This window comes from Manis javanica, chromosome 7 (genome assembly GCF_040802235.1).
Source record: "Manis javanica isolate MJ-LG chromosome 7, MJ_LKY, whole genome shotgun sequence".
NCBI lineage: Eukaryota > Metazoa > Chordata > Mammalia > Pholidota > Manidae > Manis > Manis javanica.
The window spans coordinates 31,136,436-31,157,622 of record NC_133162.1 but is presented as its reverse complement, the minus strand read 5'-3'; the positions used below and the strand labels follow the sequence as shown (position 1 = coordinate 31,157,622).

Sequence of the window (21,187 nt, the reverse complement as noted above, 5' to 3'; positions counted from 1 at the left end):
TCTTGGGTGATTTCTTTTTATTCCTAACTGGCTGTGTTTTTATCATAAATAGATGTTAGATTCTGCTATGTGCTTTTCTGCATTGTTGATGTGATCATAGTATTTTTCTTTTAGCTTATTGATATGTTAAGGGTACATTGATTTTCAAATGTTGAACCAGTCCTGCGTACCTGGAATAAATTCTATTTGATTATGGTGTATAAATATTTTTAGACATTATTGGTTTGGATTTGTAATTAGGTTTTAGGTGTGTCCATTATAAACAAAATAACTACATTTTTTTCTTCTTTTTGTTCAACCTAAGAAACTCTTTAACAGGTGAATTATACTTATTTTATAACTGTTATACCTGGCTTATTTCCTCCCGTTTTTTTGTTTTTGTGCTATTTGCTATTTTTTCTTTGCTTGTTTTTCTCTTTTGCTGCTTTCTGTTGGAATAAGATATTTTTCTATATTTACTTTTTATTTCCATTATCTTTCTATTCTCTCATATTTCCTTTAATTTTTAACATTCATACTAGACTTGACAGAGTACAAAGAATTAGTGAACTGAAGGTAGGTCTGAAAAAATCAGAATCTCCATTTTTCTTCTGAGAATACAAGCATCCTAAAATGATTTGTAAACAGACCCTCCAGTTTTTCATGTCATTGTTTACTTGCTTTTAAGACCCCAAATTCATCACTATTATGTATGATTTCTTTGTTAGCAATACATATTTTTATCCATCTTCATGTCTACCCGTTTCCTTTCTTGCTTCTCTTTCATGCATCCCAAATCTCCCTCCTGGAAATGCATCTTTTTTTATTCTTTCATAGTGACAATAAACTGTCTCAGTTTATTTTATCCCCATGCTGGAAGCAAAGGTTAACTGGGAATGTATAGAATTGCCAGTTAATAGTTATTTTCCCCTCAGCATTTCAAAGGTAGTTTTCCAATGTCTCGTGGTCTTCACTGGTGCCTCCGGGAGATATCCTTTCAGTTTAATGGTCCATTCCTTCACCTGTTATCTGCCTTATCTTTTGTTCTGTTTTCCTTCTTTTGTTCTTTGGTGTTTCTCAGCATCGTTCTAATTGTCTAGACATGGATTTGTTTGAATTCCCTGCTTGAGACTCAGTACAATTCTTGAAATCTCACATCCTTCTTCAATTCTGGAAAATCCTGATTCCTTGTCTGGCTGACCATCGACTCCTCTTCCCCAGTCTCCTTGCGGGAGTTCTCTCATCTTCTAGAATTCCTATTGATTACATGTTCAGCAGTCTCATTTTATTTTCCATGTGTCTTTACGTTTTCTCACATTATCTGTGTCCACCTCTCAGCGACATAATTTGCAGGGTTTCTTCATATCTACTTTCTATTTCGTTACAGGGTTGTGTTCAATATATTGTTTATCCCATTCCAGTTTCAATGAATAAAGTTATCATTTCTAAAAGCCCTACTTAGTGGCTTGGCTTCTAAATCTGCATGTTCTTTTTTTTTTAATAGTCCTGCTTTTTTTCATTATAATTTCGAATTCTTTTGTTGGCCCTTTAGTCATTTTATGTATGTTAATTTAATCTCCTTCAACAATAGATTGTTCTGTAATTTCTATACTCGGTGTATAGTTCTCCAATTTAGTGTCTCTGCTGATCCTCCTTCATTAACTTTTTGTGCTTCTAATATTTTTATTTAAAGTTCATTTTGAGGGGAGATTATTCCTTTCTAAAGGAGTCTTATAAATCTTCAATCATGAATGTGACCCTATTTTTCATTTTTTCAAGGCTCTTTGGATTCTATGAGTCCTAGATTATTTTTATGTTAATTTCTAAGTTTAGGGTTTTCATATATTGGAAATTTAATTAGTCAACTTTTATCTGTATGAAGAACAGGCTTTGGGATTCAGTTTCTTACAGAAAATTATTTTTTAGCCCTACTTAGAGCTTAGGAAAGATGCATGACTTCTTGACACTCCTCTCAGCCCCTGGGCAGAGTTTTTCTAGTCTTTTTTTTAGTTTTAATGAGTAGGAAGCCCTTTGAGGGTGTTCATTTCATGCAAGATCTCAGTCTCCACTTCCTGCTTCACATGGCACCAATGCCACATCTCCTATACCTATGCAGCTGTTACATGGAAATGAAAACTAGCCCCCACTCCCCTCAATCCCAGCCCGGTTGCAGTGCCTCCTTGCACAGTCTTGCCACCATCTGAAGCTTAATGCTGCAGGTTTATGTTCCCCTATTCTCTTCTGATCATGGCAATTTCCCTTTTTTTTCCTTTGAGCTTAACTCTGTACTTTTAATTTGGGGTAGGGGGAAGGATAAATTTTTTTCCCCATCAGTTCTATGTTCGCATAAGTGAACCAGAAAGTCGGCATGTAGTATGTGTTTAAAAATAAAGATACTGTTTTCTGATAGAATTTCTAGGTCAGAAGTCATACACTTGCAGCTCTTGGTATAAACCCAACCCACAGATGTGTTTTGTTTGGGCTGGACACTTTTGGCCCACACTGTGTTTTTTTTTAAAAACTCTCACTGTAGAAGCCAACTTTGAAAAATCAAGAGACTTCACATAAGAATACAGATTTCCTAGTTTCTTTTTAAAAATGGAAAGATCTGGCAATAGTGGGCGCATCTTCCAGCATTTACAACCCTCTGGAGCTCAGCAGTACCTGCTCCCCATAGTCAGTCATGTTTTCCCAGTTGCTGGAATATCTCTCCCAGTTCACACTGTCCCATCCAGCCCTCTTCACCCACTGACTTTACCTGCTTGACCCCTGAGGATATTCCACTTTGCAAAATGCATCCAGCTTTCACACATGAGTTGCCCCAGGAGACTGGAAGCCCCATGGGGACTGGAAATGGGCTGGTTGGTTTCCCACTCTAGTCACACCCAGCACAGTGCCTGGCTGGTGGTCAGCCTTCTGTGCTTTTGTATTTTGAATCAGTTAATTAAAGCATCAAGGATTCTTTTGTTGGCCCTTTAGACTCCTTTAGAAAGGAATAATCTCCCCTCAAAATGAACTTTAAATAAAAATATTAGAAGCACAAAAAGTTAATGAAGGAGGATCAGCAGAGACACTAAATTGGAGAACTATACACCGAGTATAGAAATTATAGAACAATCTATTGTTGAAGGAGATTAAATAAACATACATAAAATGACTCAAGGGCCAACAAAAGAATTCAAATCCCTCTCTAGTCACACCCAGCACAGTGCCTGGCTGGTGGTCAGCCTTCTGTGCTTTTGTATTTTGAATCAGTTAATTAAAGCATCAGTTAATTAAAGCCCTTCTAAAAATAACAGCCCAACAATCCAAACAGTTCTGTGGCAGAAATGTTCTCCAAAATATTAGCAGCCCCCAAAGCCCTCAATGTTTAAATACTGAGAATCATCACTTCTAAAGTAGTCACAGGCAGAGATGTAGCAAGTGGAAGTTTGTTATTCATTTCCCATATGGTTTTCAACAAGTCTCTTAATTTTCCTCTACTGCCAACTCTCCTTTAGAGAATGGGCAAAAATACTTCTCTATTCAAGGGACTAACACTAAGATGTCCCACATTTCTCAGACGGGCTGTGCTGTACGTACATGTGACCCAGTGTTGTTAGAGCTGGTTTGCAGCCGAGTCAGCATGGGAAAATCTTAAGTGCACCTGGAAGGAGACTGGGGTGTGATTTCCAGACATGGGTTATTGAATGACAGCTTCCCCCTCAGTCCAGTGAGAAATTTAATTTGCTGAGAACTCAACACAGGAAGCATTTGCCGATTAAAAATATGTCTAAACAGATGTTCTGCTTAGCCTGGAAGAAGGATTTTAATGCAACTGTCATTATTGGATTTTCTTGGATTACTACTATCTGGAATCGGAGTCCAAATAGAAGGATGTAATTATTTATTATGGCCAAGAGTCCTGCATTTGAAGAGGAGCCTAGGGGCATCTGAAAGGATTTAACACACTGGGGTTGGGGAATAAGGTCCATTTAAATTTTCTGGCTCTGAAAGTAGACCCTGTCCTCTTTGAAAAAGCAGAGCGGCTGTAACTATTCAATGTTCCATTTCCAGCTGAAGGCACAGCCGTGTCATAAACAGAACCAGGCCTGACCCAGCCTTCCCAAGCGAGGAACTGGCACTTTTCAATTATTCAACTAGTCACTCCCACACTGGAAATCAACACTCTGACAGTCCAGCCGGCCCCATAACCCTCACCCTAAGGCTGGCAAGCAGACTGGCACCTTGCCTGCGGCAATCCTAAAAGACCAAGGAGCAGCCCCTTGGTGAAAGGGCAGGCGGGGGGTTATTCTGAAAGATGGGTTGAAAGCCTGGCTGCATACCTGAACCAACTGGGGAGCTTTTAAATAATTCTTGTGTCCTCCCCCTGCCCTGAGATTGCAACTCAGTCAGCCTAGAGTGAAGTCAAGGCATCTGTAGTTTTCAGAGCTCCCCAAGTGATTAAAAATGCAGGGAAGTTTGAGAACCACTAATATAGCCCAAAGGTTAAGAGCAAGGAGCTTGGGGCCAGGGGAACTTAGGCCTCAAGATAAATGCCATCATTCACTACCCGTGTGGCCTTGGAAAAGCCACCCTCCCCCTGAGCCTTCCTACCTGCTTCGTGGTGGTGTTGGGGACATTGAACCAGGTAATGAATGTCAAATGCCTGTGTGGTAAGGGCTCAGTGCAAGGATCACTAACAAGGTCTGCATTTGGGGAAAGGCTACAAAGAATGCCTAAAATTAGGTTCAGCAGTTATACCCCAGTACTCAGCTAAGTGATGTTCAGGGGTTCAGGTGCTGAGTGGTGATTTGCACCCAAGTTTCTGGGATCCTTGTTCTCTGGTGCAACCAGATTCCATTACTGTTTGCTTGAGCACCAAACCCTTAGGGATTGTCCATGAAAGTTAAAGGCTCATTGTCTTTTATGAATATGGTTCTGAAAATCAGGCTCTATCAAAACAGGCACAGCTTCATTCATGGGGCAGTTACACACTCCATTTCATTAATCCCATTGTCAGACCCGAAATGCATGTGGAGCTCTCTCTAGGGGAGGGAGGCTCCTTGGACCAAACAGTCTGCCAGGGGATGCTGAGTGAGCATTTCTTCGAGACCCCCAGGCCTCACCAAAGCTGGGAGCACAAATCCCCATGGTCAGGGCTGAGGAGAGTCACATAATGCCAGGAAATAAACCTGCTGCTGAAGCCAGTGGGCCAGCGGGCTTCCCTCTGATCCTTTCTCCTGCTTGGGCGGTCTCTTTCTGGGGGTGGCAGAAGGAGGGCAGATTGTGATTAAAGGGAAATCTGAGAGGTACACAACTTGTCTTATCTTTAATTCAAACAAAAACAAGAGGTACTCAGGCTGGCTCCTGTCAGTGTACTGGAGGGACAGCGTGCCCTCAGCGGATCCTTGGGGTCTCCTTCCTCCTTAGCTGTGCCCTGGATGCTTAAAGGCCTGCTTGTCCGCTGCTGTAATACAGAGTGGAGGGATTGCCCAGTCTTGACCTTATTCTCTTCACACAAACCAGGGTCATTTTTGGGGTTGCAGACTATGGATTTAGCCAGCTTTAGGGGCGTGAGGTGGGGGTGTGCTGCCATCAGACGATTGGCATCTTGGCCTTAAAAAGCCCAAGAAGATCTCTTGTTATGGTGTGGGTACTGTGCACAACCCAGTAAGAGGCAGAATTTTAATGGACTGCAGCAGCCTCATTCCTTCCCGTCCTCCTTAATTGCGTTTCTGTGCAGCTGTTGAAATATGTGTGGAATCCCGGGCCCAGAGGTGGGACGGTGTGCCTTCAAGGCTGGACGATACAATTCTTAGAGGTGGAGGTGGAGGTGGAGAGGCGGAGCTAGACTCACTGAGCACCTCTTGAATTCCAGACACGTGGCCATGCACTTTGTGTAAATATTATTTCTAGTTCTCTCCAAAACCTCACGTGAGGAGTTAGGTAAGTTATCCAAAGTCATAGGTGGGATACAAACTCAACTGTGTCTGACTGTCCAAGTTTATTCCGTTGGGCCGTGTTATACCAACAAACTGGTCATTAAAGACCCTGACAGACTCTCGCTGGTGAGCAGGTAAGATGCAATGAGGGAAGGTGATAAAATGTCTTTAAATGTGGCCACAGCTCTCATCCCTTGGAGCTCATGTCACTACTCATATTAAGGGCTAGAATCTATTTTCTTCTCCTTGAAGTTGAAGGGCCTTATGGCTTGTTTTGACCAATACAATGGCAGAAGTAGCATTCTGGGAACTGTGAGTCCAGGCTTAAGTGGACTGGCAACTTCTGCTTTTTCCCTCTAGGGAGACAGCTGTCATGTTGTCAAAAAATCTCAGGTTAAACAACTAACTGGTGAAAATCCATGTGGCAAGAGGAGCCATTAGGTGCACTGAGGCACCAAATATGTGCCTAAAGCTTTTTTGGACCTCCTAGCCCAGCTCAGCTGCTAGATGAATGCAGTCAAGTGACTGACCCAGTTGACATCAGCTGAAGAACCACCCCATTGATCCCAGCCAACTCACAGAATCATCAAAGAAAACATATTAGTGTTTGAAGTCACTAAGTTTGGGGGTGGTTTTATGTAACAATAAGTCACTGTAATTGGGAAGGAACAATTAGGTGTGGCATCTCCATCACCGCAGTGTGATGGCAAATCCCTCTTTCATCCCCATACCCTATGCTCCATTTTTATCACGAGGTGCTGGTCATCTGTGCCCAGAATGAAGGGTCATTGAGTTTACCAGATGTCTGGGAAGACTGAAAATGCGTAAGTCAAAATACCTTCAAAAAAGCAAAGCAGAAAAATACAGAGATCAAAATATAGTCAGGGCTGAGCATATGGTCCCAACAATATGTTGTGTGACAGAGAAACAAATGCATGTTGGTCAAATGGTGATGGTGGGAAGTGAGAGCTGAAGAATCTGCCTCACTCTGAAAGAGGTCAGATTGATATGAGGGGGATCAGCAAGCCAATTAAAAAATGACCAAAGGACAGGAAGAGGTGAGTCATGTCAGTATACCCCCAAATCACTGGCAAAGGTTGGAAATGATGTTCAAAGTCATCAGCAGCCATAGAAACACAAATGAACTAATAATAATTTATTATTCATATTATTAAGAACACTGATTATACCTAGTGCTAGAAAGGATATGGCAAACGATGCACACTGTAAGTTGCTATGGAAATGGAAATGGCTACACCTTTTGAAACACATTCTAGCAATATCTATTAAACATACTAAGTGTGTGAGGATCTATGTTCAGGAATGTTTACTGCAGCATCGTCCATGATAACAAAAACTTGAAGGGAAGTGGGTGTTAATTGATAAGAGAATGGTTGGATAAATTATGGTCCATCCGTACCAGCAATACTTTACAACTGTTCAAAATAATAAATTGAAGTTGTAACAAATGCCTTGGAGGGGTTTCCCATGAAGTGTTGATGAGTGAGGAAAGCACGATGCATAAAAAACATGTATTGAGTATGATCCCATTTTTTAAAAAATGACAAAGCTTGTATGTTTATATATGTTTACATGTGTTCACATGTATGTTTATGCATATATATTTCTACATAAGCATGAGCATGGTGAATGTATGTGCATGGAGAAAAATATGGGAAAGTGAATACAAAGTCATTAGCATGCATTACCTGGAAAAGGGTAGAGAGGCAATATATGGAGAAAAGAAGTGAAAAATTACAGAGAAATGAGAAAAAGACAACACTAAAAAGGATAAAAAGGATATGATGATATCATGTTTATGCATTTCTATAAAATTATATATATATATGCATGCATAGGTATAAAATATAAAATAACATTGAAGCAAAAACAAAATAAAGCAAGTAATGATTTCTATTTCATCCCTACATAAGCATCCCTAAAACAAAGGATTCTGGCATCCAAAAGTTATTGCTTTTGCTCTGCATTAATTTTATGCAGAAGAAATGTCATTGCTGTCAGCGAGCCCCGATTCCTGCAGGATGGAGGCCAGACAGAAGCCCAGCAAAGGTTCTGAACAGGAAAAGACTTCTCTAAAAGTGAGATGCCTGCCCATAATATGCAGGCTGTCGTAAGAAAGGCAATCTGTCTGCATGTTGGTGTGCAGATAGGCAGTGGTGGCACTTCTAGGCAGGCACCTGCTGATAGGTGGCTCTGCCCACTGACAGCCACACACACACATACACACACACACACACACACACACACACACACACACACACACACACACTTTACCTGTCCCTCTCCCAGCAGCCAATACGGTCCCCAGTCTACACCCTCCTCTGCAGCATACCCCAGCCTTATTTTCCTCCCTTGCCCCCCAGGCCCACCCTCTCTGTCAGACCCCAAGTGCCCAAAGCCTCATCATCCCTCCCTCCAGCCCTCAGGGGTTTCACTCACAAGCCAAGAGCTAGAGAGAAAGGTCAAGCCCAGATTGCAGAGTTTAACTGAAGAGCATGTTGTCCCTCGGCAACCATATGCCCCTGCTGCCCCCCTTCTCAGGCGGCCAGCACTCCACCCAACAAAAGGACACACTGCCCATGCCCCCAGACTTCAGTGCTTTCAGTCCCTTAAGACAGAAAGGAAAAGGTACAATAAGAGTTTTCCAAGCCAGGGGGAAATGGGGAGTGATTGCTTATTGGGTATGGGGTCTCCTTGAGGGGCCGAGGAAAATGTTCTGGAACCAGATAGTAGTGATGGTTGTACAACATTGAATGTACTTAATGCCACTAAATTGTACATATTACAGTGGGTAAAATGGTGAATTTTGTGTTATGTGAAATTTATCACAGCTATAAAAAAGCCCCCAAAGACCTGGTAGGGCCTCACATTATTACCCTTTCTAGCTTCCTCGTTGCTGGTATTTGCAGCTGTAGTGTTCGGCCAGCTTTCAAATGGCTGCTCTTCAAGCCCACCTAAAAGAATGAAGACAAGAAACATGAGGACACATGGCCTTCTTTGCACCATCACTGAGACTGGTCACTGGGGGTACGATCAGAATCACCAGCAGATGAGGAAAGATTTGTTCAAAAAGGTTGATTGGGCACCTACCATGTGCCATGCACTGTTCCAGATGCCAGGACAAAAAAGAACCTGCTTTTTTATAACCACTCACATAATTCACGAACTATAAATGTATTACTCTCCTTGATCAATTCAGGGGGCACTTGGAGTCAAATATATGAAGTTAACAGGCAAATCCCAAAGTCATTCCCAAAGTCAGCTTTCTCAACCCCATGGCATGAGAAAACCCAGATGCAGACAGGACACTCTCCCTTCTTGAGTGCCCTGGTGTGGAACGCAGGGAGGTGTCATCAGTGCTGCTTCTGAATATGTGATGTGGTCAGTTTCTGCCGCCTTGGCTTCAGCAGGCATTCTGGTTTCCTCTTTGGGGCGAGTCTCCTTTTCGAAATTGCTGTTTACTTTGTGAGTCAGACTGCAGACACTGACTGCTTCAGTCAGGGACAGGGATACTGCTCTTGTTTTGCTAGTAGCCATTATCTAGAAGCCAAGTTCACATCTGTCCCCACCCAAGGATGGCCAATTACCAAATATTATTAGACCTACTGTGAGCCAGGTGCAGTCCCAGGCACCAGGGATCCATCAACGAGCAGGACAGATGGGCACATACATTTAAAATGGGTGGCTGGACAATAAACAGTTGGTAAGAAAATAAAGGTATACGATCATTGCAGGTTCGGAAAATGCTCTGAAGATCAAATTCAGTAGGTGGTAGAGTGTGACTGGAGAGGCTGTATAGAAAGTGGTCAGAGAAGGTCCTTCCAGGGCAGAGAAGTTTGGGTTGAGACTTGAAAGACAAGGAGCCAGACACATGGAGATCTGGGCTCCTGCATTCCCAGCCAGAGGTGGGGCTGGGAAGGAATCTGGACTGGGAATGAGCTTCCCATGTGGAGGAGCTGACCCTGGTGGGTGAGAGGGCCGAGGCAGAGTGGGAAGCCAGATCCGCATGGAAGTCAGGAACATAGTTAGCAGAGTAACAGTAAAGGCAGATGGACTAGATAGGAGGGACTGAGGGGGCCCCCAAGGACTCCTCCTTTTCAGGGTTGAGCAACTGGGTGGGTCGTGACACCAGGGAACAGATTTGAGGATAAAGCCTGTGTCCAGGAGAGGCTATTATGCATATGAAACTACATCAAAGCAATTATAGGAAGTCTACTTACACAAAATTATTTATTGCATTTGTTTAGAAATTTGCAGTTTTACAAAAGTTTCCCATATTCCCGTTTACCCTGGTTGGAATGATCTGCAGCAGGAGTGTAACTCCATTTTACAGAGGAGAAAACTAAGCCACAAAATGATGAGCCTGGGGTAGCCAGCCCATAAAAGAAGTTGAGGGCTCAGGACAGTCTCCTGGTCAGAAGGTCTTTCCTGTGTCCTACCGTTCACAGGTTTCCAGCACTGCTCAAGGACGGGCCCCAAACATGAAACCCAATGACATGGCCCAGAGTCATCATAGGAGACGACCCTGTGCTCCCACATCCCAATTCCTGACATGCAGACCCCGGTTCCCTCTGTGCCTGCACAGGCGGTGGGCCAGGTGCATGCTGATGTTTGTGCGTGCCTTCAGCTGCTCATTCCACTGCCTTTCTGGCCAACTCAGGATCCATGCACACACTCCCTGCAGCTGCTGGGCGTTCGCTGCCAGCTCCCAGCCCCCTGGGTATCCTTCCAGTTATGATACCACTTCCTCTGGGGCAAAAGGTTAGGGGAAATCCTGATGGAATGAAAATTGCTGGCCAGCGGAGGAATGTGCCATGTGTGGAGTGAAGGAGAGCCTGAAACCACAGCTCTGGGACTAGCTTAGCCTTCACTTTGCTGTGTAACCATAAAGAAGACCTTGCATGTTAGTATTTTTCATCTGTCAAATGGGCTATTGCAAAGACCAAATGAGGTAATGAGTTTGTTTAGGCACTTGCTCGTGCAACAAATATTTACTCAACACCTGCTACATGCCAGATGCTGTTTCTGCTGCTCTGGATATGACACTGAATAAACTCTACCCTGACCTCACGGAAATTATATTCTGATGGAGGCTGGGGAGGAAACAGTAAACAAAGAGGAGTAAATATGTAAGTTGGCTGTGGATAAACACTACCAAGAAAATAAATAAGGGTGAAGGGACAGTAATGCAGGGTTAGAGGTTGCTGTTTCACGTTTAGCTAAAGAAGATACCTGAAGAAAATGAGGGAGAGGGGCTGGAGCGATCTGGGGAGGAGCATTCTGAACTGAAACAACAGCAGATGCAAGGGCCCTGGGACAGTAAGGAGGCAAGGTATGCCTGGAATGGAATAAGTGAGGGAGACAGGAGTAGATGAGGCCAGAGGGCAGTGGAGGCTCTGCAGAGTCAGCTCCTGTGGAGCCCTGCAAGCCATTTTCAGGACCTGGCTTTTATTCTGAGATCTAGATGGGAACCAGAGGACATGAAAGAGCTGTGCAACTGCATCAGCTTTGAATATGACCAGTGTTCTTAGAAATGGACAGAAGGGGGACACAGGAGCTGGAAAATGAAAGGAGATACCCTATAGCACTAGACCAGCATGGAGGGTTGTTAAGTTTAGACTGGTTTGGCTTCTGCAAAATGAAGAGGTCAGAGGCAAAAAAAAAAAAAGAGGACCTGTAAGGATACCTGGGCACAGCCCTGGTTCAAGGTTAACTGGCCACTGTGACTGAGGAAGCAAAGGCCACAAGAGATTGACATTCAGCTCTGCAGCAGGCAAAGGAAGGTAGGTGTGGGTAAAATTGCAATATTTCCAGACACTCTCTCCTGGCCTTTGCCCATTTCCATATCATAGGTGTTTATAAGGGGTGGGGAAGAAGCTGATCTCTCCTCCCCCCTGTTGTGTAATTGGTCTGGCGCCCCGTCAGTCACCAGGGCTCCACCTGAGGAGTTCCTCCCAGAAGGGGTGGGGGTGGAGGTGAGCACTGCCCGGACAAGGAGAAATGGGAGAGTGGGGGTGGCGGCTAAGGCAGAGAATGAAGCCAGGCTTCTGTGGGCAAATAAATGGGTTTCTCCCACTTGATCTTTTCCCTTGACTGATTTTAGCTCCACAAGTTTCACTGGTTTATTCAGCCTGGGCTAGAAACAGCTTTCCTGGAGCTACAGTAGGGGTCGAGGAATTCTGATTCCTGAGGCCCCCTGGTATTTGGGGTTCTAATAGGAGCAAAGGCTCTGGAGTTGGAGGGAGACCGGGTGCCCCCTAGTCGATGGAGGGGGTAAAAGAATCAGTGTTTACTAAGTGCCAGTTATGGTGCTGACCATGTGCTAAGATCAGTGCTAAATGCTCTTGTCTTGTGTGTTGTAATTCTAGCCTCATAAAGACACAAAGAAGAGGGCCATAGGGATTACAGATGGTGGCGTGAGAGGACAGAGGCTTCCTCCTAAAACTCGATAAAATTAGAAAATATGGTTGGTGCAACTAATCCTGAGAGAGCAACAGGAAAGAGGATGGCGTCAGACTGCACACACCTGGAGAAAAGAGCAGACCTCACCAAAAGGGTAACGTACCAGAGCTGTGGCTCCACAGGACCCGAGCCCTTCCCCCACCCCAGCTCACTGGTGGGAGGAAGAGAAACGGAACAGGGAGGGAGTGGAAGGCTTGGGACTGCTGAATACCTAGCTTGGGGGATCTGCTCTGGGAGCACAAACCTACATTTCACGGTGCTTTATTGAGACTTTCATGACTACCAGGTTGGAAAGTTAATACAGGCAGAGTTGCTGGGGAGACTGGGATTCTGGCCACTTTTGGAAAGCAGGGATCCATATCTGGTGGCTCTGGGACAAAAACTTATACCTGTGTGCCTGGCCCACTGGCTCAGGCAGTGGAGACAGGCAGAGCAGCTGGGAAGCAGGGAACAGCTCTTTCCTCACCCCAGGCACCAGTACGACTCCCCTGCGACCCCCAACATTGCTTTAGGGGCTGAACAGCTCCAGAATAGAGCTTCTGGACACTAGAGGGTGCCATATACAAATATGAAATGCCAAAGGAACCTTGTCCAGAGTAAAATTATTAATACAACTCCCGAGAAAGATTTAAATGATATGGACCTCATGACTCTTCCTGAAAGGGAGTTCAAAATAAAAATCATCAACATGCTAATGGAGGTACAGAAAGACATCCAAGAACTCAGGAATGAATTCAGGTTGGAGATCCAATCGTTGAAGAGCTTGATGGAGGGTATTAAAAGCAGGTTGGATACAGTGGAGGAGACAATAAATGAAATAGAAACTAGAGGAGAGGAATACAAAGAAGCTGAGGCACAGAGAGAAAAAAAGGATCTCTAAGAGTGAAAGAATATTGAGAGAACTGTGTGCCCAATCCAAGCGGGAAATATTTGCATTATAGGGATACCAGAAGAAGAAGAAGAAGAGAGAGAAAGGGATAGAAAGTGTCTTTGAGGAGGTAGTTGCTGAAAACTTCCCCAATCTGGGGAAGGAGATAGTCTCTCAGGCCATGGAGATCCACAGATCTCCCAACACAAGGGACCCAAGGAAGACAACACCAAGACACATAGTAATCAAAATGGGAAAGATCAAGGATAAGGACAGATTGTTGAAAGCAGCCAGAGACATAAATAAGATCACATACAAAGGAAAGCCCATCAGGCTAGCATCAGACTTCTCAGCTGAAACCTTACAGGCCAGAAGGGAGTGACATGATGTATTTAAAGCCATGAAGAAGAAGGGCCTGGAACCAAGATTACTTTATCTGGCAAGATTATCATTTAAATTTGAAGGAGGGATTAAACAATTTCCAGATAAGTAAAACCTGAGAGAATTTACCTCCTACAAACCATCTCCACAGTCTATTTTGGAGGGACAGCTGTAGAGGGAAGTGTTCCTAAGGTTGAATAGCTGTCACCAGAGGTAATAAAACAACAGTAAAGAAAGTAGAACAGCTAATTACAAAGCAAATGCAAAATTAAATTAACTATCCTCAAAGTCAATCAAGGGATAGACAAAAAGTACAGAATTTGATACCTAATATATAAAGAATGAAGGAGGAAGAAAAAGGAGGAGAAGTAGAAAAGAACATTTAGATTGTGTTTGTAACAGCATACTAAGTGAGTTAAGTTAGACTCTTAGATAGTAAGGAAAGTAGCCTGGAACCTTTGGTAACCACGAATCTAAAGCCTGAAATGGCCATAAGTACATACCTATCGATAATCACCCTAAATGTAAATGGACTGAATGTACCAATCAAAAGACATAGAGTCACTGAATGGATAAAAAAACAAGACCCATCTATATGCTGCTTACAAGAGGCTCACCTCAAACCCAAAGACATGCACAGAATAAAAGTCAAGGAATGGAAAATGATATTTCATGCAAACAACAGGGAGAAAAAAAGCAGGTGTGGCAGTACTAGTATCAGACAAAATAGACTTCAAAACAAAGAAAGTAACAAGAGATAAAGAAGGACATTACATAATGATAAAACGCTCAGTCCAACAAGAGGATATAAACATTATAAATATATATGCACCCAATACAGGAGCACCAGCATATGTGAAACAAATACTAACAGAACTAAAGGAGGAAATATAATGCAATGCATTCATTTTAGGAGACTTCAACACACCATTCACTCCAAAGGACAGATCCACCAGACAGAAAATAAGTAGGGATACAGAGGCACTGAACAACACACTAGAACAGATGGACCTAATAGACATCTATAGAACTCTACACCCAAAAGCAACAGGATACACATTCTTCTCAAGTGTACATGGAACATTCTCCAGAATAGACCACATACTAGGCCACAGAAAGAGCCTCAGTAAATTCAAAAACATTGAAATTATACCAACCAACTTTTCAGACCACAAAGGCATAAAACTAGAAATAAATTGTACAAAGAAAGCAAAAAGGCTCACAAATACATGGAGGCTTAACAACATGCTCCTAAATAGTCAATGGATCAACGACCAAATTAAAATGGAGATCCAGCAATATATGGAAATAAATGACAACAACAACACAAAGCCCCAACTTCTGTGGGACACAGCAAAATCAGTCCTAAGAGGAAAGTGTATAGTAATCCAGGCATATTTAAAGAAGGAAGAACAAACCCAAATGAATAGTCTAATGTCACAATTATCAAAATTGGAAAAGGAAGAACAAATGAGGCCTAAAGTCAGCAGAAGGAGGGACATAATAAAGATCAGAGAAGAAATAAATAAAACTGAGAAGAATAAAACAATAGAAAAAAATCAATGAAACCAAGATCTGGTTGTTGGAGAAAGTAAACAAAATAGATAAGCCTCTAGCCAGACTTTTTAAGAGAAAAAGAATCAACACACATCAACAGAATCAGAAATGAGAAAGGAAACATCACGACGGACCCAACAGAAATACAAAGAATTATTAGAGACTACTATGAAAACCTACATGCTAAGAAGCTGGAAAACCTAGAAGAAATGGACTTCCTAGAAAAATACAACCTTCCAAGACGGACCAAGGAAGAAACACAAAATCTAAACAAACCAATTACCAGCAAAGAAATTGAAGCGGTAATCAAAAAACTACCCAAGAAAAAAAAACCCCAGGCCAGATGGATTTACCTCGGAATTTTGTCAGACATACAGAGAAGATATAATACCCATTCTCCTTAAAGTTTTCCAAAAAATAGAAGAGGGAATACTCCCAAAGTCATTCTATGAAGCCAACATCACCCTAATACCAAAACCTGGCAAAGACCCCACCAAAAAAGAAAACTAAAGACCAATATCCCTGATGAACGTAGATGCAAAAATACTCAGCAAAATATCAGTGCACTGAATTCAAAAATACATCAGGAGGATCATACACCATGACCAAGTGGGATTCATCCCAGGGATGCAAGGATGGTACAACATTCGAAAATCCATCAACATCATCCACCACATCAACAAAAAGAAGGACAAAAACACATGATCATCTCCATAGATGCTGAAAAAGCATTCAACAAAATTCAACATCCATTCATGATAAAAACTCTCAAGAAAATGTGTATAAAGGGAAGGTACCTCAACATAATAAAGGCCAAATATGATAAACCTACAGCCAACATCATACTGAACAGCAAGAGGCTGAAAGCTTTTCCTCTGAGATCGGGAACAAGACAGGGATGCCCACTCTCCCCACTGTTATTCAACGTGGTGCTGGAGATCCTAGCCACAGCAATCAGACAAAACAAAGAAATACAAGGAATCCAGATTGGTAAAGAAGAAGTTAACTGTCACTATTTGCAGATGACATGATATTGTACATAAAAAACCCTAAAGACTCCACTCCAAAACTACTAGAACTGATATCGGAATTCAGCAAAGTTGCAGGATACAAAATTAACACACAGAAATCTGTGGCTTTCCTATACACTAACAATGAACTAATAGAAAGAAATCAGGAAAACAATTCCATTCACAATTGCATCAAAAAGAATAAAATACTTAGGAATAAACCTTACCAAGGAAGTGAAAGACCTATACCCTGAAAACTGTAAGACACTCTTAAGAGAAATAAAAGAGGACACTAACAAATGGAAACTCTTCCTATGCTATTGGCTAGGAAAAATTAATATCGTCAAAATGGCCATCCTGCCCAAAGCAATATATAGATTTGATGCAATCCCTATCAAATTACCAGCAACATTCTTCAATGAACTGGAACAAATAATTCAAAACTTCATATGGAAACACCAAGGACCCTGAATAGCCAAAGCAATCCTGAGAAGGAAGAATAAAGTGGGGGGGGATCTTGCTCCCCAACTTCAAGCTCTACTACAAAGCCACAGTAATCAAGACAGTTTGGTACTATCACAAGAACAGAGCCACAGACCAGTGGAACAGAATAGAGACCCCAGATATTAACCCAAACATATATGGCCAATTAATATATGATAAAGGAGCCATGGACATACAATGGGGAAATGACAGTCTCTTCAACAGATGGTGCTGGCAAAATTGGACAGCTACATGTAAGAGAATGAAACTGGATAATTGTCTAACCCCATACACAAAAGTAAATTCGAAATGGATCAAAGACCTGAATGTAAGTCATGAAACCATAAAACTCTTAGAAAAAAGCATAGGCAAAAATCTCTTGGACATAAACATGAGCGACTTCTGCATGAACATATCTCCCCAGGCAAGGGAAACACAAGCAAAAATGAACAAGTGGGACTATATCAAGCTGAAAGGCTTCTGTACAGGAAACAACACCATCAATAGAACAAAAAGGTACCTTATGGTATGGGAGAATATATTCATAAATGACAGATCCAATAAAGGGTTGACATCCAAAATATATAGAGAGCTCACACACCTCAACAAACAAAAAGCAAATAATCCAATTAAAAAATGGGTAGAGGAGCTTAACAGACAGTTCTCCAAAGAAGAAATTCAGATGACCAACAGACACATGAAAAGATGCTCCACATTGCTTGTCATCAGAGAAATGCAAATTAAAACCACAATGAAATATCACCTCACACCAGTCAGTATCACCACCATCCAAAAGACAAACAACAACAAATGTTGGTGAGGTTGCGGAGAAAGGGGAACCCTCCTACACTGCTGGTGGGAATGTAAATTAGTTCAACCATTGTGGAAAGCAGTATGGAGGTTCATCAAAATGCTCAAAACAGACTTACCATTTGACCCAGGAATTCCACTCCTAGGAATTTACCCTAAGAACGCAGCAATCAAGTTTGAGAAAGACAGATGCACCCCTATGTTTATCACAGCACTATTTATAATAGCCAAGAAATAGAAGCAACCTAAGTGTCCATCAATAGATGAATGGATAAAGAAGATGTGGTACGTATACACAATAGAATACCACTCAGCCATAAGAAGAGGGCAAATCCTACCATTTGCAGCAACATGGATGGACCTGGAGGGTATTATGCTCAGTGAAATAAGCCAAGCAGAGAAAGAGAAATACCAAATGATTTCACTCATCTGTGGAGTATAAGAACAAAGGAAAAACTGAAGGAACAAAACAGCAGCGGAATCACAGAACCCAAGAATGAACTAACAGGTATAAAAGGGAAAGGGACTGGGGAGGATGGGTGGGTAGGGAGGGATAAGGGGGGGGAGAAGAAAGGGGGTATTAAAATTAGCATGCATAATTGGGGGGTGGGAGAAAGGGGAGGGCTGTACAGCACAGAAAGGACAAGTGGTGATTCTGCAGCATTTTGCTATGCTGATGGACAGTGACTGTACGGGGATTTGTGGGGGGACCTGGTATAGGGGAGAGTCTAGTAGACATAGTGTTCTTCATGTAAGTGTAGATTAATGATAAAAAAAGAAAGAAAAGGGGGATTACTCCCTGATAGGATAAAACTAACTGTAAATCAATGATTAATGCATGCTTTAAATATCCTTAATTTTGATCACTTAAAGGGTGTCAGATGATCGGCTATGGAGGTACATTTTTCTGATAATATTCCTTTCTCTTAAAAAAAAAAAAGCAGTTCCTGTGTGGTGACCTCCAATGAGTTCTACACAATTGTATAAAGGGCATATCAAAGTGTGGGCAAAGGGTCTGTTTGTGTTTATACAGAGGATCAAAGCCTAACTGGAATACCCAGAAAATGAACTAAGATACGATATGAGGAAGAACTTCCAACATCAGCAGTCTCTGGAAGAGTCATACCAGAAGATGATCATCAAAAAACCTCAACAAAGATCCAGGCGCTGCTGCAGTTGTGGCTGCATTCATCCCACCGGTTCCTGGACTTGCCATGGGAATGAAGAAGGAGATATCTAAGCTGGCCTGTGTATACAGTAAAACAACAAATTTGACTGGATCTATACTGTTGGAACTCAACCAAGAATTAGGAAAAGTGCAAGTTGTAGTGCTCCAAAATCTTACAACTACAGACTATCTACTGTTAAAAGAAAAATATGGGATGTGAACAGTTCCCAGGAATGGGTTGTTTTAATTTGTCTGATTTCTCTTAGACTGTTCAAGTACAGTTGGACAATATCCATCATATCATAGAGAAATTTTCACAAATGCCTAGGGTGCCTAACTGGTTTTCTTGGTTTCACTGGCAATGGCTGGTAACTATAGGTCTGCTTTGGTTATGTAACTGTATTCCTATTATGTTAATGTGTGTGCGCAATTTAATTAGTAGTTTAAAACCTATACATACTTAAGTTACTCTACAAGAAGATATGTCAAAGAAATAACCACTCTTCCCATGCTTTCTTCCATCTGGTACTTCTATAGCTTTTCTTCTTCCTTCCTAATTACAACCATTAAATAGAATTCATGCCTCATATCGAATTTACCGAGTATCATAATTCTTCCAAGTGGTAAAGATACCTCAAGACAAATGCTGGGCATAGAAGTCACAGGGCATAAATCTGCAAAGAAGTAAAAAGCTAACTTTTTCAAACAATATTGCTTCTCTCTCACTTACCAACTTTACATTTCCCTGTATGGCCCCAGAAGATGACTGGTTAGCCAGAGATGGGTAAGATTCCTCAAGGGAGGAACAACCTAAGACAGGCACAGTCGCAGGGGGGCCATCAGGTGAGAAATTGGGGATGAACAGAGGTGAGGCTTAGAACCTCACCCTCTTGTTTTGAGAGAAATCTTCTGAATCCATGGATGTTTTATTGCCCTTGTCTAGCTTGGATTAGCACTTAGTCTACAGGCACACACCTGATCATCTACATTTGCTCTCTTAAAACACTTAACTATGTTTTCTACCTTTATCTTGCATCTACCTACCACTTCAGCATTTTATTAAAAATAATAATAATAATAATAATAATAATAATAATAATAATGGAGAAATGTGGGATTCACATATAAATCAAGTATAAAAATCAAACAAATATTCATATTTGACCTGATTGTTTATAGTTCATAATGCATGATCAAAACCGAAAGTTTCTGTGATGACTGCCCTTGCACTGTTCACCATGTAAGCACTTATTCACTATGTAAGAATTTGTTCACCATGTAAGAACTTGTTCGTTATGCTTCAGAAGATTGGAGACTGATGAGAATTAGGCTTGGGGTGGATTAATGACTGTGCATTGAGTCCCCTGTATGGAATTTTATTGTTGTTAACAACCATTTTGATCAATAAATATGAGAGATGCCCTCTCAAAAAAAAAAAAAAAAAGAACCAAGAAAAACTGAAGGAACAAAACAGCAGCAGAATCACAGAACCCAAGAATGGACTAACAGTTACCAAAGGGAAAGGGACTGGGCAGGAGGGGTGGGAAGGGAGGGATAAGGGCAGGGAAAAAGAAAGGGGGCCTTACGATTAGCATGTATAATGTGGGGGGGCATAGGGAAGGCTGTGTAACACAGACAAGACAAGTAGTGAGTCTACAGCATCTTACTATGCTGATGGACAGTGACTGTAATGGGGTTTGTGGGGGGGGGCCTCGGGTGAAGGGGGGCATCTAGTAACCATAATGTTCTTCATGTAATTGTATATTAATAATAAAATGAATAAAAAAAAGAGGGCCATAAACATCTACACATGAGGAACTAAGTGTCCAAGAAGTGAAGGGTCTTCCTGTTCTTGGGGGTTCAGAGACAGTTATTGATGACAGCTGAAGTAGGTCCTGTCTGAACCCCCAAACCTGTGCTCCTTCTCCACAGCCTCAGACCCAGAGAACAAGAGGGTTCCCTGGGAAAGGCTGGTTATCTCAAAGGACCTGGGGTGCTGTCCAGGAGGTCTGGGAGAGCTTGGGGGCATGGGCAGTCAAGAACACAAATCCCTCCTCTGTTGGCCTTACCAGCAGGAGACTGGAGGCTCTGTCAGAAGAGCAGCAAATCTCATGCTTCCGGGACAGCCAGCACTGGGATCTGCCTAGAGTTAATATGGTTTGGCCACACCCTGATGAAAACCTTTGTGAGGCTACCCATGCCCACGGGATGGCTTCTGACTCCTAACAGGACTCATGAAGCCCTGAGATATGGCCCTGCTGGGCTTGCCACCTGGTTGGTGCCTTGGAGCTTCCCGCTAGCTCTCCCACTCCCAGTCTGTGGTCAGCCACCCTAAGCTACTTACAGCACCATGGATTTCTATTCACCTCTTACTGACTGATGCACTTTCCTCAGCCATGCCCACCTCCTCACCTAGCCAAATCCTACTGGTCCTCCAAGTACTAGCTTGGACTCTACTTCCTCTGGGCAGCTGCCCCATTACTTCTCTGGGGTTAGAAGCCCCTGCTCTGTGCTCCCACCGCCG

General features: G+C 42.4%; 1 protein-coding gene across 1 annotated transcript in view; it reads right to left on the bottom strand.

Annotated features, from left to right (window-relative positions):
• The window catches only part of TLL2 (tolloid like 2), a 145,579-nt gene that overhangs the window by 53,111 nt on the left and 71,281 nt on the right, over nucleotides 1–21,187 (bottom strand). The window contains exon 3 of the mRNA XM_037015779.2: nucleotides 8,801–8,878. Coding sequence (XP_036871674.2) covers nucleotides 8,801–8,878 — 78 coding nt within the window. The remainder of the gene's footprint in view (nucleotides 1–8,800; nucleotides 8,879–21,187) is intronic.